The sequence below is a fragment of the Leptodactylus fuscus genome, chromosome 6, assembly GCF_031893055.1.
Source record: "Leptodactylus fuscus isolate aLepFus1 chromosome 6, aLepFus1.hap2, whole genome shotgun sequence".
NCBI classification, from domain to species: Eukaryota; Metazoa; Chordata; class Amphibia; order Anura; family Leptodactylidae; genus Leptodactylus; species Leptodactylus fuscus.
This window is the reverse complement of record NC_134270.1, coordinates 43,275,587-43,300,440: the sequence shown is the minus strand read 5'-3', so window position 1 is coordinate 43,300,440 and position 24,854 is coordinate 43,275,587. Positions and strand designations below refer to the sequence as shown.

Sequence of the window (24,854 nt, the reverse complement as noted above, 5' to 3'; positions counted from 1 at the left end):
ACGAGTCGGTTCTTGCTGGTCACCCGGGGGTTTCAGAGACCATGAGATTGGTGTCTAGGAATTTTTGGTGGCCAGGGTGGAGTAAGGAGGTCTTGCAGTTTGTTCAAAATTGTTCGGTCTGTGCAAGAGCCAAGGCGTCGCATACCCGTCCCCACGGTCTTCTACATCCATTGGAACCTCCTAAGGCACCTTGGACTCATCTGTCTATGGATTTCATCACGGGCCTTCCGGTGTCTAAGGGTTTCACGGTCATTTGGGTAGTCGTTGACCGCTTCACGAAAATGTGCCATTTGATCCCGTTTTCCAGGCTGCCATGTGCCAAGACACTATCAGAGGCGTTTATTAAAGAAATTGTAAGGTTGCATGGTCTTCCTGAGGAGATCGTTTCGGACAGGGGACCGCAATTTGTGGCTAAATTCTGGCGGGCTTTTTTCAGCAGGTTGGGAGTTACACTGTCGTTTTCCTCCGGGTTTCACCCAGAGTCTAACGGACAAACAGAGAGGAAGAATCAGGATGTGGAACAGTTTTTGAGGTGTTTTGTTCGAGAGAACCAGAATAATTGGGCTGCCTTTCTCCCCCTGGCAGAATTTTCCCTAAACAACCATGATTCCAATGCCACAGGTACCACACCTTTTTTTTGCTCCGGTGGTAGACATCCTGTTTTCGGAGTATTTTCTTCCATTTCTTCCCCAGTTCCGGAGGAGGAGCTATTTTCTAAAAAGCTGCAAGGGGTATGGTCCCGTATCCGAGAGAATCTGGTGCGGGCGTCGCACCAGGCTAAGGTCCAGGCGGATCGGAAGAGAGGAGAGTTGCAGTTCTTCCCTGGTGAGATGGTTTGGTTGTCCACCAAGAATATCAGGTTGAAGGTTCCTAGCAAGAAGCTGGGTCCCAGGTTTGTGGGTCCTTTTAAGATCATCAAGATGGTAAATGAAGTGGCGGCGCAGCTGCAACTACCTAAAAGGTGGAAGATAAACCGGGTCTTCCATGTCTCCTTGTTAAAGAAGGCCAAGAAGGGAACGTCTCCAGTTAAGGTTCCACCAGTTTCTGAGTCCGGGGAGTATGAGATATCCCGAGTTCTGGATAGCAAATATGTTCAGGGGAAGCTACGGTATCTGGTGGCATGGAAGGGATACGGTCCTGAGGATAATTCTTGGGTCCTGGAGTCGGATATGTCAGCCCCCAGACTCGTGGAGAAATTCCACAAGGAGTTCCCGAAGAAGGATGCTCCTAGAGAATCCGGAGTCTTCTCCTTGAGGGGAGGATCCTGTTAGGAGTATTTAGGTTCTTTACTTTCTATTTTTCTTACCTGGGGAGTTTTTGGCTGCGCAGTGTCTGGGGTGGCATCCTGGCGCTGCGGGGTTGTCCTGTCGTGAGTATTGGTGCACACCTTCTGACTGGCACGTGCGCACTGATGGTAGGCAGCTTTATCTCCTGGTTGATTAGTCTGTCCTCCCATTTGCACCTGGGAGGAGTGGTCTCTACTCTGTATTTAAACCCATGCCTCCCATGGTTCTGTGCTGAGTGTCGCTTTTACAGAGCTAGGCCTTAGCAGGAGGAGTAGGTGGTTATCTTGGATAGAGGAAGTTCCGTGGTTGGTTTTTGGGAGGTTTGGGTGAACGAGTTGGTTTGTGTGTTTTCCCTTCTGTGTTCACCAATCCTCCCTCTGTGTATAATTGACTGTGTGAGTGTATTGCCTTATCCTTCGATTTCTACTCAGTTTCCCTGTGTTTGTTTCCTAGTGTAAAGTTCCTTCCCATATTGATTTGGGGAACCTTTCCCACATTTTTCCTGTGTGCTGCTTGTGTTATTAGTCAGCGCACACCCTTGTCAGTCCCTGTCAGTAGCAGCTTCACTTGTTCGTTAGGGGTGACCCCCTTTAGTCTCCAGTCCCTAGAGGTCTTATAGGGCATTCCTTCTCCCACTTCCCTCTAGGCCTACGGAATCAGTGAGAGAGGAGCTGTCGGGGTCAGGCTTAGCCTGAGTACAGCCGACCCACACCCGTGAGGCAGGGACCGGGATAGCTAGTGGGAGTAGTGCAGGGCGAGATTCCCTACTGGTATCCCTTAGCCCCGTTGCAGCTACCTGGACTGACATAACATAAAGAGGTTGTCCAAGACTTAAAATGAATGACCTGATCTTGGGATAGGTCATTAATTTGACATCGCTGGGGATCCGATGCCTAGCCTTGCACCGATCAGGGGCATTCACACTTGCGTCCGTGTCCACCCTGTGTCATTCCGCCAGGCTTACATCCTAATTCCCGGCAAAACTGGACAGGGGATGGCTTCCTGGCGGTCAGCTTTAAAACCCATTGATTCAGCTTATCGTGTTGACCCCTATGAATCTCAAATGAATGACATCCTATGGACAGATCATTCATTGGGACCATTTAATATCAAACACAACTGTAGCAAACTCAAAGTTGTGGGAAGTTGGAGTTTCAGCTTCCATAAAAATGTAGCCTTTTACATTCTATGCAGAGGCGTAAGTAGGAATGGCGGGGCCCTGTGGCGAACTTTTGACATGCCCCCCCCCCAACCGACACAGAGCGAAGACCTCGACCGACTCCCTCCTCCGCACTCTATTATGTCCCTTAGTAAGCCCTGCACATAGTATTATGTCCCATAGTGGCCCTGCACACAGTATTATAGCCCATGGTGTCCCCTGCACACAGTATTATCCCCCATAGTGGCCCCTCCACACAGTATTATAGCCCATAGTGTTCCCTGCACACAGTATTATAGCCCATGGTGTCCCCTGTACACAGTATTATCCCCCATAGTGGCCCCTGCAAACAGTATTATAGCCCATAGTGTCCCCTGCACACAGTATTATAGCCCATAGTGGCCCCTGCACATACTAGTATGCCCCACAGTGGCCCCTACACACAGTATTATCCCCCATAGTGGCCCCGCACACAGTATTATAGCCCATAGTGTCCCCTGCACACCATATTATGTCCCTTACTGGCCCCTGCACACAGAATTATAGCCCATAGTGGACACCCATAAACAATTATTATACTCTGGGGTCTTTTCAGGGAATAAAATCATAAAAAATTACTGTTACTTACCTGTCCCCCGGCTCCTACGCTGTCTTGTCCGCTGTCGGCCCTCTTCTATGACGGACATCACATGACCAGGGAAGCAGGCTGGGTTCATGTGACGTCAGAGACGTCAGACAAGTAGGACGGAGGCCTGGCAGGATTGTGGAGAGGTAAGGAACAGTGATTTTTACATTCCCTTACCTCTCCCGAGCCTCCGATCATTATACTCGGGGGACTGCAAAGACCCCGAGTGTAATGATAGTCTTTGTGGGGCCCGTGGTGTCACTTACCGATCCCGACCCAGCCAGGATCGGCAAGTGAATAGGGCCCGTAACAGCCTATCAAAGAAAAACAAAAAAACGCAGCGGTAGCAGCTGTCACCGGACCCCTAATGGCCCGGACCCTGTGGTAGCCGCCTCCGCTGCCTCTATGGTAGTTACGCCACTGATTCTATGCGTATATATACCAATAAGGCCATGGTTAGGTTTAGAATGGTGACCTCTGAGAATTACATTTAGCGTCGGATATATGGTATAGTGTCTATATGGTAGACACTGACCCTTTATATCTATGTTGAATTTAACTGGTAATAGCATTGCTAATATTATGTGCAACATGCATGCAAGGGCTGACAGAACAGGAAGTCTATAAGTTACAACTTCAGCCAATAGCTGCATAGCAGGAAGTGATGTCAGAGCAGTGGGTGTTGTTTTGCCCGTCAAGGAGGATTGGATGTCCCTGTTACGCTCTCTGACCCTATATCCATTATACCAATTGTAAACATTTCCATGGAGTTTCACTTTAAGACGTTTTGTATTTTTGTCGCTGCGCAGTCACTAACTTTAGAAAATCTTTTGTTTTTGACAGTACACAAACAAAACACCAACTACTGCATCCTATGATGTTTTCCGGTGAATCTTAATGTTACTGATAAATCTACTTTTAATCGCTATCTCAGAATAAATTGACTCATTTGGATAAAGTTTCGACAAGAATTCTCAGTCTCGCAATTAGCGCTGATTGGAAATTAATTGTTGTCTTCACTTGAACAGCCATGCATTGTGCGCACATCCACAAGTCTTATGAGTTAAGAAAGATAAACCTTGAATGAAATGTAAACATGCATTCGTTATTGCTTGCCTAGACACAAATGAACATTGCGGGTTGTCACCATCTGAAATTTACAATTGTGATGAATTATACACTTAGAAGCGTTGCTAGTAAAGGGGATGTCCGTCCCTGGTGGCCAACCCTAGTATTTTAAGCCATTTTTTTACGGGTTCTGCCCATAACACAAACACTATAACACATTATACCATAACTATAACACTATAATATGAAGGAGGCCTAAGGGAGGATATAATTAATGTATAGTTGGAGTTCCACTGGACTTTTCGCCATGTGGGTCCCGGTATCTGTGAACATTCCTATAGAGTAGTAGTCTATCTAGCTGCAGGCTTTCAGGGCATGATGTGTGTTGTGATTTGGTAACAGTTGGGGCCCAAAGGTAGAGACCATTGCTATAGAGAAATCTAGGCTTAGAGGTAGGATTAACATCTTGAGGCATGGTTAAGGGATATCGTCACTCCATAGGGAGAGACCACCATATAGGTGTGTGGAGTCTTATTAAGCCATGAGCGCTCCACTGCAAAGGAACATCGGAAAAATATGCAAATCTGACTTCCATGAGAAGGTCGGCATGATGTTAAAGGGAGCGCCCTCTATAGGCTTGCTTGACTGAGACTCTGTCTTCCTAATTACATCATGGAAGACAGACTTGCACATTCTCAGTCAGCGCCCTCTATTGGTGTGCATACTTGAGGCACTGGCATCCTAATTACATCATGGAAGTCAGATTTGCATATTCTTCCCATCTTGAGGCATGTTATAGAGGATATATCATGTATTTAGATTCAATAAAAGTTTGTAGCAGAAGAAAAATTCTTATTTAATTATTTTTATGTTGTTTCTATAACTTTCCAGACAGACAGTGCACAAACCATTTGTTTCTGTATACAGTTCACAGAGTTGTAGCTAGGCTTTCCGTCACCAAGGGCAGGCGTCCATTTCATTCCCATTATTCTGTATCTAAATACATAAAAGAGACTTGTTGGCATTCTCCTGCCATTCAGCACCTGGGGCACATGTTCCAATTGCCCTCTCCCCTAGCTATACCCAGTGGTGTAACTACCTCTACAGATTATTATTATTTTTTTTTTTAATGGGCCGTTGCAAGTATAATGATAAGAGACCCAGAGAAGACGAGGGAACATAAAAAAACATTACTTACCTCTCCTGGCTCCTGAGGGCTTCAGGCTTACTTGGTGACAACCCAGATGTCACGTGGGCCGGGCTTGCATCCTTATGTCCCATCAGACTGTGTGCAGAGGCCACTATGGGTCATCAGACTGTGTACAGGGGCCATTGTGTGGCATAATACTGTGTGCAGGGGCCATTATGGAGCATAATAGTGCATGCGGGAATGCGGGGAGAGAGTCGGTCAGTCAGGGTCTTCAGGGAGGGGGGGTCAGTTAGGGGGAGGTCCGATGTCAAAAGTTTGCCATGGTGCCCTGGCATTCCTAGTTACGCCCCCTACAGTTTGTGCTTGTCACACACTGCCCGCAAGAAACATGCGGACAGGAAAGTAGATTGTGAACTACTTCCCTGTCCGCATGATCCCTGCGTAGATCTGGCGGCAAGTCATTATAGTCTATGGAGTCCTTGTGCTTTCACTGGCACACCGCTTGCAGTTGCGCTCGGTATTCCGTTCGGGAGGGTCCTCATGCGGACTCCCTGGACAGAATCCAAGCACAGATGTGAACGAGGCCTTACTTTATTTTTTACATGTACATTGTCATGCTGGACCATGGATTATAGTTGGTATTGCAATGAATAAATTGGGCTAAGCTCTAACCTATGGGCAAGTGCAGTTCTGTTTATGATAAAAAGCTGTCAAGTTTTTCTAATGCCGTACAACCCTTTTACCAAAGCCATTACACTGTGTGCAAAAATAAAGAATCATCATAAAAATATTTTTCCAGTAAAGCCATTTTCCTTTCAAACCCCTTCACTTAAGTCATTTTCTTACACGCGCCAACTACAGTAAGTGCAATGATGTCACACAATTACTCTTATCCCAATTTATGATGGAAATTGAATCGGTTCTGAACATAGCACGGTAAGGTCACAGGTTGTGCGGCTACTCAGGAAATTGAAGATGATGACTCTGTTTCTTAGGACACACACATTTATTATGGTTGTGTGAATAATAAATTAGATTTGGTTTTATGATATATTCCCTTTAAAAAATATTGCAGCAGCAAAATAATGAACCGTGTTAGATGCAAAAGGCTGGAAATAAATAGAAGAGCTTTCAGCGACTGCTCGTGAAGTTGAGAAAATGATTAATTAATCCAAAAAGGTCAGAAGACTATGTGCAGCTGTTCAGTCTCCCGCTTACGTCTCACTAAGATGCAGAGTTTTGTTTTAAGAATTATTCAGATTGTCTTATTGTTAGGGGAAAGAAAAGCTTCTTCAGAGGAGCACCAGTCATTCCGAGAAGTAATATTTCCTCTGACTGTAGAACAGGGGTGTAGCAACTAGACCCGGAGGGGCCTATGGTCAGCTTGAGATGCCAGCTCCCCGCAGAGGTCACTGCACTAAACTCTCCAGGCAGTGCCGATCCCTGCTGTCAGTGATGTCAGGGAGACAGCAATCAGGTTTTCCCTGGTTGGTGTCATGAACCTAGAGTGAGGACTTCTCAATCAATAACACCTTTAAATTGTTATTCCAGTTACCTTGCATGGCCTATGCACAGGAGAATAAGTGGAGGTCCAAAACCTGGGACCACTTTGATTAGTTGTTTAAAGGCTTGTGCAAGTGCCGTGACCCCTTCACTATTTACCTAATAATGATTGCACTCCAAATATTTTGTAGAAGCCATGCTAAATAATTATACTATGATCCTATAGAAGTGAATATTATGCACAATCTCTATAAAAACAGATGATGTAAACAGGGAAGAGGTCACAGTGCAGCGGTCCTTTCAAACAGCTGATCAGTGGGAGCCCCGGTTGACACCTCTGATCTCTTATTGATGATCTATTCTGGGTACAGATCATCAATAGCAAGAAAATGGAAAACCTAACTGTCAGATCCCACGCAGATCAGCTGTTCCCAGAGTGCATAGCACCTAGCATTGCTTACATGATGGGCACTACTCTACTTACTTTTGATAACATAGATTGGTGGCCTAATCGAGTCTATGGGACACATTTGCAGCACCCATATGATGATGTCAAAATACACTTATTACTTATATAGTTCCACCACATTCCAAATTACAGACATTGTCAACACTGTCCCATATAAGGCTCATAGTCTAAATTCCCTATCAGTGGCTTTAGAAAGGGACGAAATCGGAGTACCCGGGGGAATCTCATGATGAACATATAAGCTCCTTGCAGATGTTGTCCTTGGCTGGATTTGAACCCAGGACACCAGTGCTAACCACTGAGCCACCATGCTGCCCAGAGTCAATATTGCTTTACAATATGGGTTACATAAGCCATACAATTCTAATGGCATATTTTCATCCTTTTTAGAAGCCTTTATATCAGCAGTAAATGACTTTTTCCTTTTTTTCAGCTCTCGCTATGACTTTCCTCAATATTATGCCAGTCATAAGAAGAGCCTGTAGAAATGATTTTAGAGATAGAGACCAAACTCAATGTTCTCAGAGATGTTTTATTAGAATCGTGAACATTAGAGAATTTCCATAAGATCATGTCAGTGATGAGGCGTCTTATAATAGCATATGGCACTAGAGGAGAAAATGAAATATGCCAGCCCATGTTCATCTACTGTACTTACCCAAGCAGCCGATAGATGAGCCAATGAACGAGAGAAAGAAAGAGAGAAAAAAGGCTTGAGAGTCAATTTGTGGATGAGCTATTCCGAGCTTTCATCATCGCCGCCGAATTGATGCCTTTTAAATTGGAAAGTAGATTCTACAAAATGTTTAGGACACTCGGCGTCTTTGTGTAATTCTACTTCACAATTGGATTACAGCTATGGATTTGCATATCATAGAAAATCTCCTTGACAGAGATTTATTTCTCTATGTTAGGGGAGAATATACCACGACCTGGATGAGCCTGATACACGATTTGATGCAATTGTGACGCCATAGACGCGTATATGTACCTGCGCACAAAAGGAATGTCGCCTATATAGGGTTTCATATGGAACTTTTGTTAATTTCAATCAAAAGGTACGCGTGCAGAAGAGAAATAATGGAGAAGATTTACAGTACTTGTCTTGTCTAAGGTTAGCAGATAGGTCATCAGGGTCAAATATATATTTGGGGCCTGAGAACCCCTTTATGCAATTCCTCTTCTTCTGCAAGAAACACTATATACTTCCTCTCTGTCTGTATGGACAGTGAAGAAGGACTTGTGGTTTATGTCCGCTCTAAAGACTAGGAATGTAAAGTATAACTTTTTTTTGGCTTTTGTATTAAGACTAGAAATAGGAAATCTGTTTGTATCAACCGGGTTCGAGCCAAATATTCCGAATTGTTCACTTGTTTATGAAACGAAATTTGTCTTGGGCAAAATAAAATGGCCGCTGCATTATACTCTGGGGTCTCTTCTGAGCTGGTGGGGGGAGACTAGCTGCTATAATGTCTGCTGTAGAAAAGTGCACAGACAGTAGAGGAGAATCTGCTCCCTAACTATGTCTTACTCACTCCAAGCAACAGCAGGATGATGTTATGGCTATAGATCAGAGGTAGGCAACCTTCCGCACTCCAGCTGTTGTAAAACTAAAACTCCCAGCATGCATACTTGCTCTACTGTTCTTGGAACTCCCATAGAAGTTAATGGAGCATGTTGGGAGTTGTAATTTCACAGCAGCTGGAGTGCCAAAGGTTGCTGACCCTTGCTATAGAAGATAGTACTGAACTTGTGTATAAAGCACTTAGTATGAATGCTTCTCTCTTTTTTTTTTTTTTTTTTTTAATGTAGATTGTGAGCCTCACATAGTCCATTATTCCCTATCAGTATGTCTTTGAAATATGTGATGGAAATCCATGCAAACACGGGGAGAACATACAAACTCCTTGCAGATGTTTTTTTTGCCCTTAGGGGGGATTTGAACACCAGGACTCCAGCGCTGCAACGCTGCAGTGCTAACCACTGAGCCACTGTGTGGCCCCCTTATGAATGCTTCTCTCTGTGCCTATGTTCCTCTCCCTTCTAAGTCTACATTCACACCTGTGCCAAAGTTAGCTAAAAATTGGTGGTAGAAAAAGGAGGTTTCAGTTTAAAAACAACGGACACCCGACAGACCCTGTTATAGTCAATGGGGTCTGCTAGACTCGGTGTGTAACCATTGTTTTAGCCGTCTGCCTCTCTGTTGTTGGGGTCCCCCGATGGATCTGAACAAAGGAGATGCAAAATTAATGTGAACCTAGTGTCACTCTTCTCCCCTCTTCATAAACATGACACTTCTGTGGCCATAAATCAGATTAAGCAGAGATTTTACAGTAAATGTCAGTGTGTGTGTCTGTGTGCAAGGGGGTGAACAGAAAAAGAGCCTGATCAGCTCCTCCAGATCAGATAACCATTGTACATAATATTCTATGATTTACTAGAAATCGAGAAAGTCTATTAATCTGTGCAATTAATCTGTAGAAATACAAAGCAGATCTTACAATAGCAGATCTTATGGTACAATTTATCGTGTTAATTCTTCCTGAAGCCTCTTTATCCTTGATTTGGGGTATAACAGTCCGTGAAGTCTCAGTTTCCTCTTAGTTGGTGGCCGCTATATGGGAGGGTGGGGTGGGTGGTTTGGGGTATAACAGTCCGTGGGGTCTCATCTTCCTCTTGTTTGGTGACAGCTGGACATGTATCGGGCAGCGATCTCCACAGTGGCCTCTTCTTCTCCCAGTAGGATGTAGAGTTTCCTCTTCTCGTCTGCAGATATGAAGTCTGGGATGTGGGCAGAGAGTCTTTGGAAGTAGACAGCTCTCACAGCTGAGTATTTGGTGCAGTGTAGCAGGAAGTGGGTCTTGTTCTCATTCTACCCAGTGCCGCACCTCCCATGAGGCGACCTGAAGCGACCGCTTCAGGCGGCGCTATGTTAGGGCCCCAGGGAGGGCAGCATTTTGGCTTACCTAAGCCAGTCCAGGACAAGCTGTCCTGGACTGGCTTAGCACCAAGCGGTGGATTGGGGAGGCCGTTGAAGGAGCGCTGCTCCAGCAGCCTCCCCTCACGCTCAGGCAGAGAGCCGGTCCTCTCCCTGCTTGCTGTCTGCCGGTGAACGCCGCTAAGCCCCGCCCCTTGCTTCACCCGCCCCTTTGCGCTCCTCCCCGCCCCCTCTGCTCCACCCTCTCTGCCCCCTCCTCCTTGGGGGGGCGGCTTTCTGTAGTTCGCCTCGGGCGGCGAAAGGAGTAGGTTCACCCCTGATTCTACCTTTGGGTCTTCAGTCTCCCTGACCTTCAACCATGTGAGCAATGTTGCCGATCATTGGTTGACCAGACAATGCTCCATTGAAACGCAGCATCATCTGTCACTCACGGGTTGGCTAACATTTTCACGAGTGGGTGGAAGACCAACAAAAACCAGGTACCTTAAAGGAAACTTTTCAGTGGATCACTGCCAAAATACAGAGGCGTGTATGTGTAGTCTTTTATTCTAGGCCTTCAGGATTACTTGGAAAATTATTTGTGATACTGTTGAGAAATGAACTTGGATGCCATCAACAAAGATCACTTCAGTGTTGCTATAATAGTTGAGGAATGGTGTCCTTCATCAGAAATACACATAAGACTTACATGAGAAGAACCATCTATTGTGTATGAAGCGCTGGGCTGGTGATTGTTGGGTATACGACAAAAATTTGGCAGTCGCCTATTTTCCTACTCTTATTGAAAATCCATATGCACTTAGTGTGTTTTTAAGTAATGAATTGCAATATATTGTTACTACATTCTATAGACCTAGTGTAATTAATGTCCCAATATATTGCCAACAAATCCATTAGAACATAAACAGACAATGCTCCTGTCCCACTTCACCAACATGGACCAGGCTGGACCTATCTATGGCATCCTATGGGAGCATTGATAGAGCTTTTCCACATCTTAATTGCATTTCCTGCTACTTTATTACCTGTTATTGACTTTGTTTTTTTCGCTCATATATCACATGGCTTTTGCTTCTGTCTCTGCTTCTCTGTACAGGTCTAGCAGTACACCAGATTATTACCATCACTGTCTCCCTAATCATGGTCATTGCAGCCTTGATAACAACACTCGTCTTGAAAAATTGGTAAGGATGACTTCTACTCATTTTCCACTCAATATTATGCAAGGAAGTAATTGGGAGCATGTTCTAGATGTATAATGCATATGCAGTACAGTGGGATTGGGCCAGGGGTATCATCTTCGTGTAGTCTAAGGTCACACTTGAGCTTTAAAACTTCAAGTAGGCATTGGACGGTGGTGATCATAGTTAGTTTTTACACTTATTGAAGGGTTTTTTTGCTATATTTACCAGCATGCTGCCCAAATTTATCATATTCAAGGCTCGTATAGTTAGACTATTTCTGTACACACTTGGGAAATACGGTACTTGAGCTTGAGGTTGTAAAACAAACTGCTATGAAACTAAAGGTACATTCACATCATTTGTTTGGATTTGTTTAGCAGATCAATTTAATGGATGCGAAAAACTTTTGTTTACTTATAGATCAGTGTGAAAAAAACCCATACCCGTTTCTGTCTGGTTTTTGAAGAACACAAAAATTCATTATTCCATACTTTTGGTCTATCAATAAAACCCAATAGGAATGAATCAAGCTTTTTTTTTTACATTGATCTCTATATACACAGGAGGCTGACTATCTGACTGCATGCATTGTTTGCCTCATTACATGGATTTTCTAAATAGATGTGTCTCTCAAGGGGATACCTAGCAAAGATTGGCCCCATATCAAGCTTTTGACTTGTAGACCCCCCCCCCCCTACAGTATTTTCCTTTCACACATTATAATGTCTCATAGCGGCCCGTGCACACAGTAAAATGTTCCATAGCTGCCCCTTCACACGATATAATGTCCCATAGTGGCCTCCACAGAGTATAATGTCCCATATTGGCCCCTGCAAACAGTATAATGTCCCATATTGGCCCCTGCACACAGTATATTGTCCCATAGTGGCCCCTTCACATAGTAAAATGTCACATAGCGGCCTTCACACAGTATAATATCCCATATTGGTCCCTCCACACAGTATAGCGACCCCTTCACACAGTATAATATCCTGTATCGGCCCCTCCAACCAGTATAATGTCCAATATTGGCCCCTCCACACAGTATAATGTCCCATAGGAGCCCTTCACACAGTATGATATCCCATAGTGGCCCCTGCAAACAGTATAATGTCCGATCGCGGCCCCTCCACACAGTATAATATCCCATAGTGGCCCCTGCAATGCAAACAGTATAATGTCCAATATTGGCCCCTCCCTACAATATAATGTCCTATAAGAGCTCATTCACACAGTATAATATCCCATACTGGCTCGTCCAAACAGTATAATGTCCTATAGAGGCCCCTCCACACAGTATAATGTCCCATAATAGCCCCTCTACACAGTATAATGTACCACACTGTCAACTATGGTTTTTGTTGCAAATATTGCAAAAATTTTGGGTTCAGCATAACCCGAAATTTTTGGGGTTCACCACTAGAGTATAATGCTTGTAGGTCCAAGCATAAAAACAAGTGTTACTTACCTCTCCTGGGCTCCAGGCCAAACTCCCTGCTGTCTTTGGCCCTCTTAAATGAGTAGCATATTTTTTTTTAATTTTCTCACCTCTCCTTGGCTTCTGATCATTATATTCTGGGGTCTAATGAAACCACAGCGAATAATAATAGCACTTTTAGTTTGAACATATTTGGTCTGAATGGAACCGCTGGGCGAACCTCGCAAGACTAATCCTGCAGGGTTCGCCTAACAAATGCTTTATCACAGACGCACAGCCTTATTTATGAAATCTCTGCTCCTGCTTACAGCTGACCCCTTCTGCCCTCCTGAGCAGGAACAGAGATTGGTATGTAAATAAAGAATAAAAAGAAAAACGCAGCAGGGGCCCCCTATGGCAGTAGTTGCGCCACTGTTGTATCCAGTTATAAGGGATTATTTTCTCTGCAGTATAGATTTACAAATGGTTGCTCATTCTCCTCACATTTAGGTATCTGCTTTAGTAAACACTTGTATTCTGCATATGTCTTAGGGGGCGTTCACACTACCGTCGGTGTCCGACAGGTAGTGTCCGCTCAAAATCTGTCACGGACACTAGGAGCGGACACTAGCTGTGTCCGTGACACCTGTCATTTATTTCAATGGGCATCGGGTGCGTTCTTTTGCACTCCGTGCCCGTCCTTTCCTGTCCGCAAGTGAAGATGCCTGACTTCTCAAGCAGACAGAAAAACCCTGCATGGAGGTGTGGTGACTAGTGTTATTGGAGGTTGTAGGCCTTCCTGAATAGGTGAGTCTTCAGGGCCTTCTTGAAGCCTGTGATTGTGGGGGTCAGTCTTATGTGTCTTGGTAAGGAGTTCCAGAGTATGGGGGATGTACGGGAGACATCTTGGAGACAGATGTGTGAGGCAGGTTACATGTGGGCAGGTAGCAGGAGATTAGGTTGGAGATATATAGAGGGAACAGGTTGTGGATGGCTTTGTATGTCAGCATTAGTACCTTGAACTCTATTCAGAGGGGAGTGGCCCATGACTGTTAATACCAGTCACAGTCAGCTGGCACATACATTTTAGCTACATTCCTGGCAGTTTCTCCTCTAAGCCTTTGTGACTAGTATCAGGACAGTTAGGGACTTGGGTTCTGTTCCCTCTAAGCCAGGAAATTCTGAACTATATAGAATAAATATTAACATACAGTGCCAGCAGTGAGATGTGTACTAGTCCTAGTAGAAGATGTTCATGTAAGTATACTTGCCATTTTAAGGCAATATACTTACATTAACCAGGCTAGGGCAGCAAAGAAGTTGATGCCATTATGCCTAGTGGTCTAGGGCATTGAACGGGTTAATGTCAGTATAGCCAGTAGTCTAGGGTAGTAAAAGGATTAAGGTCTGTATACTTCATGGTCTAAAGCAATGGAAATTAAAGTCAGTATAAGTAGTTTTCTAGGGTAGTGATTGGGTAAATTATAGTGTCACTAGTGGTCTAGGCTTGTGAGGGGGCTTATTTTAATATTCCTAGTAGGTGGGCAGGGGAAAGGTGGATGTTGCATACCTGGGGTTCAGTAGTTACTCACCTCTCCAGGCTCCAATCTTGTAGTGCCTGTAAATTCTTGTTTCTTCCCTGCACTAATTACAGATGAGTGACAAGAAGAGTTACAGAGGAACAGCGGTAACTGAATGGCTTCACAGTCCTCTCTATAACTAGGCAGATTAATTACAGAGTGCTGTACCCAACCAGCAGTAATGTGGAGAGTTGGTTCTATGGGTACCTGGGTTTAGGGGCCCAATCATAACTGCCAGTTCTGTGACTCCCTATATTTCTCAGTTGTACCATGAAATGGACTGCGTACAGTGTAGGATTTAACCATCACAAGGAGAAGTGGTGCCATCATTTGCCGATATCCATGTATCCATGTACTCTACCTTTCTTGGATTAAGTTGTAGGACAACCTCGTTACGGTACAGGGTTTTACCTCGCCTAGAATATAATATAAAGTAATTCATGTGCACATTCAGATCCATCTGGGATTTAATTTTCTCCAATCCATTTCTTTTTCTTCCTTTTTACGCATCCTTAAATAAGCTCTTTGATTTTGCAAAAATACTGTAGGGAAAAATAAATTATCGTTTTCCTCAACAGTGTTCTCGAAGACAACCTGTGGAGCTTTTTATTGGAAATTGCAGTATTTTTGCAAACATGAATAAACATAACGTTACAGTAATTATAGACCGCGGTTTTCTTACAATGTCTGGAAGGCCTGGAGACTAGAGTTCCTTAAAAAAATGTAGAAGTTTGTATAACATTAGTTGGGAACAAAGGAAAAGGTTTTTTTGTAAATGAATATCAAAATTGACTATAATTTTAGAGAATTAAAAATTAAATTTGGATTTTCTGACTTCCTTCTATATAGGACGATGGAATGGAATGGGTCTACGGTGGGATTATCATGAGGCTTCACGTTACAAAGCTCTATAATGCAAATTTATTCAAAAAATTATTAAAAATGTCCTGCCATTTTCTGTATACAACTCTTATGATGACATACTGTAGGTGACTCCATAGTTATATAGAGTTCCTGTATGTGGCTTCATCTTGTAGTCATCTGCCCCATTTTCTACAGTCTGTACTTGGCCATACACATTCCATGGAAGTAGGTTGGTGGTTGAACAGTTGTTGAATTAACTATCATCTGGTGAATGATCCTTCTACTGACATAGTCATATTGGCTGTTACATAGGTTTAATCTGACCATACAGGTTCAGTAACAACGGACAAAGAACAAATTATCTGGGGATCTTCTGGGAATGGTCCTTCATGGAAAGAGATTTCATCGACTAGCATCTACTGGACAAAATTTTTGAATACGGCCTCTTCTGTTCAGATGACGACAGCTAAAATATCAGTCATCCAAAACATTGATTTGTTAGATTGTATCCAATGATTGTATGTATATGGGCACCTTAGAATTAATCGAGAACGTGGAACACATGGTGATAGATGATAGAGTGGAGTGATAGTCTATGTTGAAACTCTCCATCTGTGGGGCCAAATACAACAATACTTCTATGTCCGGGCTTTTGCTGTTATCTCCTTCATGAAAAATTGATAGATAAAAGATGGGGCTACGTGAGGTACAGAGCCTAGCCTTGAATAGCAATTATTTTTTTGGAATCTACTGGTGATAGGGCAAGGACATAACTACCGTGGTAAATTAGATGGACCTGTGACAGCTGCTACTACTGTGGATTTAATTTTTCTTAATAGTAATAACTCCAGCAGGTAACAGGCCATATTTACTTACCGATCCCGGCTCCTTCTCATAAATGCTTGCACTGGTGGAGGTGGCTGTGAGCAGGAACCAGGATTGGCAAGTGAGGCCACAGGCCCACAAACCCCACAAATATCGATCATTCTACTTGAGGGTCTTTTCAGACCCCTGAGTATAATGATCGGAGGCCCAGGGGAGGTGAGGGAACATAAAAAACACTGTTACTTACCTCTTCTAGCTCCGGATGACTGCAGGTCTACATGTGTGACGTCCCAGACGTCACATGTTCCGGGCTTGCATCCTTATGTGTCGCGACGCATGCCCCGACTCATGTGGCGTCTGGTCCATCATTGAAGAGGTCCAACATCAGCAGGGAGTTCGCTGGAGCACAGGAGAAGTATGTAACAGTGTTTTTTATGTTTGTATCCTCTCCTGGGTCTCCGATTATTATACTCTGAGGGCTCATGTGGGGGAAGGGCAATGTGAAAAGCTTGCCATGGGGCCTTGCCATTCCTAGTTACGCCTACCCTATTCTTTCCCAGTCAAGTGCAGAGTACTGTAGAAAGGGCCCCCAAAGCCCACCTACTCTTGAGCTAGCCCAAGCAAGCAGGACAATCTTCACTAGTGACAAAGAAAAGCTAAGCGGCTCTACAGTGTTAGCTTCCTTGCGGAACAATTTCACGCATCTCTGCTTCCTAGATCTTCCTAGGTGAGGAGTTTTTGGGCAAAACGAAACTTTATGTAAATGATTCCTATATAGTTTAGTTTCGCTGGAGACAAAGAGAAAACTGAAATAGCAATAAAGCACTAGTCCCCCATCAAATAGCCCCACTAGCCTGAGCGTCCTGGACTTTATGGGTGTGGAGTAGGGTTGAGCGATCGCGATTCCGATCAGCAATCGAGTAAATTTCACGATCGAGATCAGAATTCCGACCCGATCTTTTCCAGTGGGATCGAGATCGGAGGTTATCTCAAGATCGGCTCAACCCTAAAAGTGACTTTTCCCATAGAAAATCATTGACTAGGGTTGAAGATCGGGATCAGAAAAGATCGGATTCCGATCGGCGATCGAGCAAATTTCACGATCGAGATCGGGATCGAGATCGGCTGGAAAATGATCGGAAATAGGATTTTAACATCAATCTTGAAATCTCAAGATCGGCTCAACCCTAGTTTGGAGTTTTTCAGTAAAACTAAGCTTTATTTCAATGATTCCTATATACAGTAGTTTATAGAGTCCCTGTTTATTGTTGACTGCCCTATATTAGCGCTTTTTCACTGCTGCATCTGTCACCTTGTTAATTCTTTGTTTGCTTTCTTGTATGCCGGTGAATAAAGCGTTGTTCACCCAGTATTTTTGGCAGAGGTGACTGACTCTATGCCTTTATCTGCAGCTATTGAAGCGATGGACACAGATCATGGCAGGTGCTGATTACTGCAGCAGGAGTAATAAGCACAGTCAGGAAAAGGAAGCAAACAAGTAGAATCAGGTCAGAGCCGATGGTCAGAGGAGCAGGAAACAATCAGTGGTCAGGAGCCATGGGATCAATCTATAGTAAAATGAAGGGAGCAAGACAATGATGGAGCAAGTGAAGGTCACACTCTAGTGAATTATCCAAATAATACATAAATCTATTGCACTGCGCAGCGAAGTAAACAACAGACAAGCAACAGGAAACAGGAAGAGCAGGAAGCTGGAGCGTTATAAAGGATGATAATGGCATAATTGCCAACAGATGTCACATTGCCAAGACATCTCCGCAGCTTTACTTTACAGACTTCTAAATAGGAAAACTGGCTGCTGTATTTGTCACGCAATGCATTTTCCTTACAATGTGAACTTAAGCCGCACATCAATTTTATATAGAGTAAAATAATAAACATGCAGGGAAAATAAATAGCATCATTATTACAATTATTATCGTCAGAATTTACCTAAGGTGTGTGTCCATATGGTTTTTCTGATTTTTTTTTTTATTATAATAAAATTATTAATTTTTTTTAAAATAGCATTGGTAGTAGTAGTATACATATTAGTAGGAGTAGTAGTAGTATACAGTAGTAGTAGCAGCAGTAGTAGTAGTAATAGTAGTAGTAGTAGTAGTAGTAGTAGTAGCAGTAGTAGTAGTATATTGGTAGCAGTATAGTAATAGTAGTAGTGGTAGTAGTAGTAGTAGTAGTAGTAGTAGCAGTAGTAGTAGTATATTGGTAGCAGTATAGTAATAGTAGTAGTGGTAGTAGTAGTAGTAGTAGTAGTAGTAGTAGTAGTAGCAGTAGTAGTAGTATATTGGTAGCAGTATAGTAATAGTAGTAGTGGTAGTAGTAGTAGCAGTAGTAGTAGTAGTATATTGGTAGTAGTAATATACATATTAGTATTATCATCCTCTTGATGGATAACCTAATTTGTGCCTTAATTACTTTTTTTTCCCATATTCCAGAAACCAAAACCTTTATATTTTTCCGTTAACATACCAGTTAGGTTGCTAGGTGGGGTGGCATAGACACACAAGTCCAGGCCCTTTAGTCCAAAACAAAGGTAGAGTTTTATTTTCACTCAAAAATATTGTACAGTAACAAAAGGAAACAATACAAAAATAAATCCCTGCCCGGCTAGGCTCTAACTAAACATAGAATAGGTTACCTCACCTAGGATAACAGAAATCCAAAACCAGTAGAATAATTCAGGACACAGCTCCAAAAAAATGACCTCTCTGTTTGGCACTCCAGCCAAGCTCTGCCAAAGTGTTGCTGCTGGAGCTGGCTTCTTAAGCCTCCTTGACAAGGAGACTCTCTGTAGCTGAGTCGCTGCCAGAACATCCCCTAAGTGTGAACTGGAGGGGGGTAGAATGGCAGGTCCCACTACCAACCTACCTGCCATTCCTAAAAATCCAGCCCAGTACTGAGCATTTACCAAACTGCTCAGCAGACGAAAGTTGTCTGCTGAGAACAAACATTCCTTCTGAAGTTTTCTCACCTCACCCACCTGAGTAGCCTGGGTGAGATGTACCACCCCCTCCATTACCTGACCAGCCATCGGCTTACACTCTATCTATCTATCTATCTATCTATCTATCTATCTATCTATATATTTGTTACTATATATCTATTTCATAGTGGGTAATGGATGGAGAAATTTCAGCTATAACAAGTCAGTAAAGTTTTCTTAAAGTACTTTTTGTGCCTTCTCATTTCAAGATCCAAACCAATTTTATTTTCCTATTTCTGGTTGCTAAAATGAAGTTTTCTGTCTACCGGTATTCCCAAGTCTTTTCAGCAGTCGTCTTACTCAGTGTCTTATTATTTAGTACATAATTGTAACACTTGCTTTCATGGCTCAGGTGCATAATTTTACATTTACTCACAATAAAACTCATCTGCCATTTCCCGCCCAGGCTTTCAGCTTCCCTAAATCCCTCTGTAATATTCTACTACCCTCCTCAGTGTTAAGAGCTTTGTATCATCTGACAATATAGAGGGTCTTCTCTGTAAGCCTATCTCTATCAGGTTATTAATAAATGCCTGTGGCGGGGAGAAGGGGTTAATTATTTTATACTTATATTATTAAGAGATGATTTGATATTAATATCACAAATAAGAGTTATGTTTACAACTATTACACATCTTTTGCCGACCTCTTTTCCTACTCTTTCCCGTACCCTTGGTTTACGTTGACTTTGTTGAGGTTTGTACACTTGATAGACTTACTCAGGGAGCTATCATTCTTTATTCAGTTTCCCTTATTCCCAGTATTCTCAGTTTACGTACAAACCTTTTATGTGGTACAGTATCAAACACCTTTGAAAAATTCAGATATACTACATGTACCCTATTACCCGTGTCCAGTCTAGAATTTACCTCTTCATCAAAGCTGATCAGGATAATCCGACAGCACCGATTCCTCATACATAGAGATGAGCGAACACTAAAATGTTCGAGGTTCGAAATTCGATTCGAACAGCCGCTCACTGTTCGAGTGTTCGAATGGGTTTCGAACCCCATTATAGTCTATGGGGAACATAAACTCGTTAAGGGGGAAACCCAAATTCGTGTCTGGAGGGTCACCAAGTCCACTATGACACCCCAGGAAATGATACCAACACCCTGGAATGACAGTGGGACAGCAGGGGAAGCATGTCTGGGGGCATAAAAGTCACTTTATTTCATGGAAATCCCTGTCAGTTTGCGATTTTCGCAAGCTAACTTTTCCCCATAGAAATGCATTGGCCAGTGCTGATTGGCCAGAGTACGGAACTCGACCAATCAGCGCTGGCTCTGCTGGAGGAGGCGGAGTCTAAGGTCGGACCTGAATGGAGACTGGTGTGGAGCGATCTTAGACTCCGCCTCCTCCAGCAGAGCCAGCGCTGATTGGCCGAATTCCGTACTCTGGCCAATCAGCGCTGGCCAATGCATTCTATTAGCCCGATGAAGTAGAGCTGAATGTGTGTGCTAAGCACACACATTCAGCACTGCTTCATCACGCCAATACAATGCATTAGCCAGTGCTGATTGGCCAGAGTACGGAATTCGGCCAATCAGCGCTGGCTCTGCTGGAGGAGGCGGAGTCTAAGGTCGGACCTGAATGGAGACTGGTGTGGAGCGATCTTAGACTCCGCCTCCTCCAGCAGAGCCAGCGCTGATTGGCCGAATTCCGTACTGTGGCCAATCAGCACTGGCTAATGCATTGTATTGGCGTGATGAAGCAGTGCTGAATGTGTGTTCTTAGCACACACATTCAGCTCTACTTCATCGGGCTAATAGAATGCATTGGCCAGCGCTGATTGGCCGAATTCCGTACTCTGGCCAATCAGTGCTGGCCAATGCATTCTATTAGCTTGATGAAGCAGAGTGTGCACAAGGGTTCAAGCGCACCCTCGGCTCTGATGTAGGCGAGCCGAGGGTGCACTTGAACCCTTGTGCACCCTCAGCTCTGCTACATCAGAGCCGAGGGTGCGCTTGAACCCTTGTGCACACTCTGCTTCATCAAGCTAATAGAATGCATTGGCCAGCGCTGATTGGCCAATGTATTCTATTAGCCTGATGAAGTAGAGCTGAATGTGTGTGCTAAGCACACACATTCAGCTCTACTTCATCGGGCTAATAGAATGCATTGGCCAGCGCTGATTGGCCAGAGTACGGAACTCGACCAATCAGCGCTGGCTCTGCTGGAGGAGGCGGAGTCTAAGATCGCTCCACACCAGTCTCCATTCAGGTCCGACCTTAGACTCCGCCTCCTCCAGCAGAGCCAGCGCTGATTGGCCGAATTCCGTACTCTGGCCAATCAGCACTGGCTAATGCATTGTATTGGCGTGATGAAGCAGTGCTGAATGTGTGTGCTTAGCACACACATTCAGCTCTACTTCATCGGGCTAATAGAATGCATTGGCCAATCAGCGCTGGCCAATGCATTCTATTAGCGTGAACTGAGTTTGCACAGGGGTTCTAGTGCACCCTCGGCTCTGCTACATCAGATTGCTACATCTGATGTAGCAGTGCCGAGTGTGCATCAGATGTGTAGTTGAGCAAAACTGACTCAGCACTGCTAAGTCTCTGCATTCGCATAGGAATGCATTGGCCAGCCTTCGGCCAATCAGCGCTGGCTCTGCCGGAGGAGGCGGAGTCTAAGGTCGGACCTGAATGGAGACTGGTGTGGAGCGATCTTAGACTCCGCCTCCTCCAGCAGAGCCAGCGCTGATTGGTCGAGTTCCGTACTCTGGCCAATCAGCGCTGGCCAATGCATTCTATTAGCCCGATGAAGTAGAGCTGAATGTGTGTGCTTAGCACACACATTCAGCTCTACTTCATCAGGCTAATAGAATACATTGGCCAATCAGCGCTGGCCAATGCATTCTATTAGCTTGATGAAGCAGAGTGTGCACAAGGGTTCAAGCGCACCCTCGGCTCTGATGTAGCAGAGCTGAGGGTGCACAAGGGTTCAAGTGCACCCTCGGCTCTCCTACATCAGAGCCGAGGGTGCGCTTGAACCCTTGTGCAGCCTCGGCTCTGCTACATCAGAGCCGAGGGTGCGCTTGAACCCTTGTGCACACTCTGCTTCATCAAGCTAATAGAATGCATTGGCCAGCACTGATTGGCCAGAGTACGGAATTCGGCCAATCAGCGCTGGCCAATGCATCCCTATGGGAAAAAGTTTATCTCACAAAAATCACAATTACACACCCGATAGAGCCCCAAAAAGTTATTTTTAATAACATTCCCCCCTAAATAAAGGTTATCCCTAGCTATCCCTGCCTGTACAGATATCCCTGTCTCATAGTCACAAAGTTCACATTCTCATATGACCCGGATTTGAAATCCACTATTCGTCTAAAATGGAGGTCACCTGATTTCGGCAGCCAATGACTTTTTCCAATTTTTTTCAATGCCCCCGGTGTCGTAGTTCCTGTCCCACCTCCCCTGCGCTGTTATTGGTGCAAAAAAGGCGCCAGGGAAGGTGGGAGGGGAATCGAATTTTGGCGCACTTTACCACGTGGTGTTCGATTCGATTCGAACATGGCGAACACCCTGATATCCGATCGAACATGTGTTCGATAGAACACTGTTCGCTCATCTCTACTCATACACCATGCGGGTGCTGTGATATAAGTGTATTATCTTTGAGATACTCCAAGCATCACTTTAGAAACCCTTACAAGTAATTTTCCCTTAACAGAGGTTAAACTTATCGGCCTGTAGATTCTGGGACTACATTTAGACCCCAATTATGTACAAAAGTGCCATCTGGTTGTAAGCCCTTGCGGGCAGGGCCCTCTACCCCAATGCGCCAGTTACTGTTAGCATTATATCTACCTGTATATTTTGTGTATTGTATGTAACCCCCAAATGTAAAGCACCATGGAATTAATGGTGCTATATAAATAAACAACAACAACAATAATAATAATAAAAAAATATATTAATCAATTAATACTTTTAAAGGCATTCTATAATTAGAATCCTATTTTAAGCTAAACCCATGTTCCTGTACCATCTTCCTGTACTATCAGATGTATTCTCCATGTTGCCGTTCCTTAGATATCCCAGTTTTCATCCATATGTTAATGAGTTCTCTTGCAGCACTGGGGATGGTACCCAGCACTCAAACAGCACTGGGGGCGTCCCCTGTGCTGCAAGAAAACTATCCAGTGCCACCTTCTTCTTGTTCTCCGCTTCCACCTCTTCTTTCCTGTTTGACCACAGGAAAATAGCTGACCATGCCCACTGTGCATGTCCGTCGGCCATTTTCCTGTGGCAACAGACATGCGTAGTCAGTGTTTTTTGAAGAAGCTGTGACGGGACAAGGAAGAAGAGGCAAAGGCGTCGAACAAGAAAAAGGCGTGGTGGATAATTTAATCACAGCACAGGGACCGCCCCCAGTGTTGCAAGAAAACTAATTAGCATATGGACAAATAGCGGGATATCTAAGGAACGGCGGCACGGAGAAGACATCTAATGGTAGGGGAAGAATAGCCTTTCTTAAAGCTATTCCGACATGGGTTTAGCTCAAAACAGGATTCTAATGATAGGATCCCTTTAACATTGTTAATAGTGTGATAAAATACATGCTATATCATTAATAAAGTTATATTTCTTTAGAGACCATCATAAAATTTCAACTATTTGCAGTTCATGACTTGACCACCCTGGTGAACTAGTATCAGTATATTACAACTATAGTAAGAAAGTTTCCTGTAAACCTCGCCCAGCAGGTCTGACAAATTCAATACAGTTTCATATATAAAGGCAACAAAAAAGTTCTGTTTGGTCCATTAATAATAGAATTCTGTGTTACTGTCCATGAGAGACTATAATTTACTTGTGCTGGATTTAGCTGCAAACATAAGAGATCCTATAAACTTTATATCCTGCATTCTTCTGCATGCCATAATATATTGTTTTATGGCAGGATATTGATATAACATTTCATCTCCGTTATAAAAAGTTTTGTAGCTTATTGAATGAAATGCTCAGAAAATTAACTATTTATGGTCGCTAACGGAACTCGATATTCACCTACAGAAAATGTCACTTAGACCTGTTTCTGTTCTCTTTTAATCGACTTTTAATCAACTTACATAACCCACCCCTCTTTATCGCTATTGATAACCCATCCCTCTTAATTACTATTTATATCCCACTCCTCTTTATCGCTATTAATAACCCACCACTCTTTTCACTATTGATAACCCACCCTTCTTTATTACTATTTATAACCCACCTCTCTTTATTGCTGTTGATAACTCACCCCTCTTTTCGCTATTGATAACCAGCGCCACACCTCCCATGAGGCGACCTGAAGCTTCAGGCGGCGCTATGCCAGGGCCCCAGAGAGGGCGGCATTTTTGCTTACCTAAGCCAGTCCAGGACAAGCTGTCCTGGACTGGCTTAGCACCGAGCTGTGGATTGGGGAGGCCACTGGAGCAGCGCTGCTCTAGCGGCCTCCCCTCACGCTCAGGCAGAGAGCAGGGCCTCTCCGTGCCTGCTCTCTGCCTGCGAACGGCGCTAAGCTCCGCCCCTTCACTAAGCCCCACCCCCTTCGATGCGCCATGCCCCCTACGCTCCTCCTCCTCCTCCCGAGGGGGGGGGGCTTTCTGTCGTTCGCCTTGGGCGGCGAAAGGGGCAGGTTCACCCCTGTTGATAACCCACCCCTCTTTATTACTATTGATAACCCACCCCTCTTTTTAGATAGGAAAATCATTCAGGTAGGTATATCCCATTTAAGGTTAAGCCTTCATGGGACAACCTACAGCAATAAAGCTCTGCAGGAAAAACCA

The 24,854-nt window shown here is 44.0% G+C and overlaps 1 protein-coding gene across 4 annotated transcripts in view; it reads left to right on the top strand.

Annotated features, from left to right (window-relative positions):
* AJAP1 (adherens junctions associated protein 1) overlaps nt 1-24,854 on the top strand; it is a 235,316-nt gene that overhangs the window by 167,782 nt on the left and 42,680 nt on the right. For all 4 annotated transcript variants that reach the window (XM_075279811.1, XM_075279810.1, XM_075279813.1 and 1 more), the window contains one exon: nt 11,295-11,382. In XM_075279811.1, the coding sequence (XP_075135912.1) occupies nt 11,295-11,382 (88 nt within the window). The remainder of the gene's footprint in view (nt 1-11,294; nt 11,383-24,854) is intronic.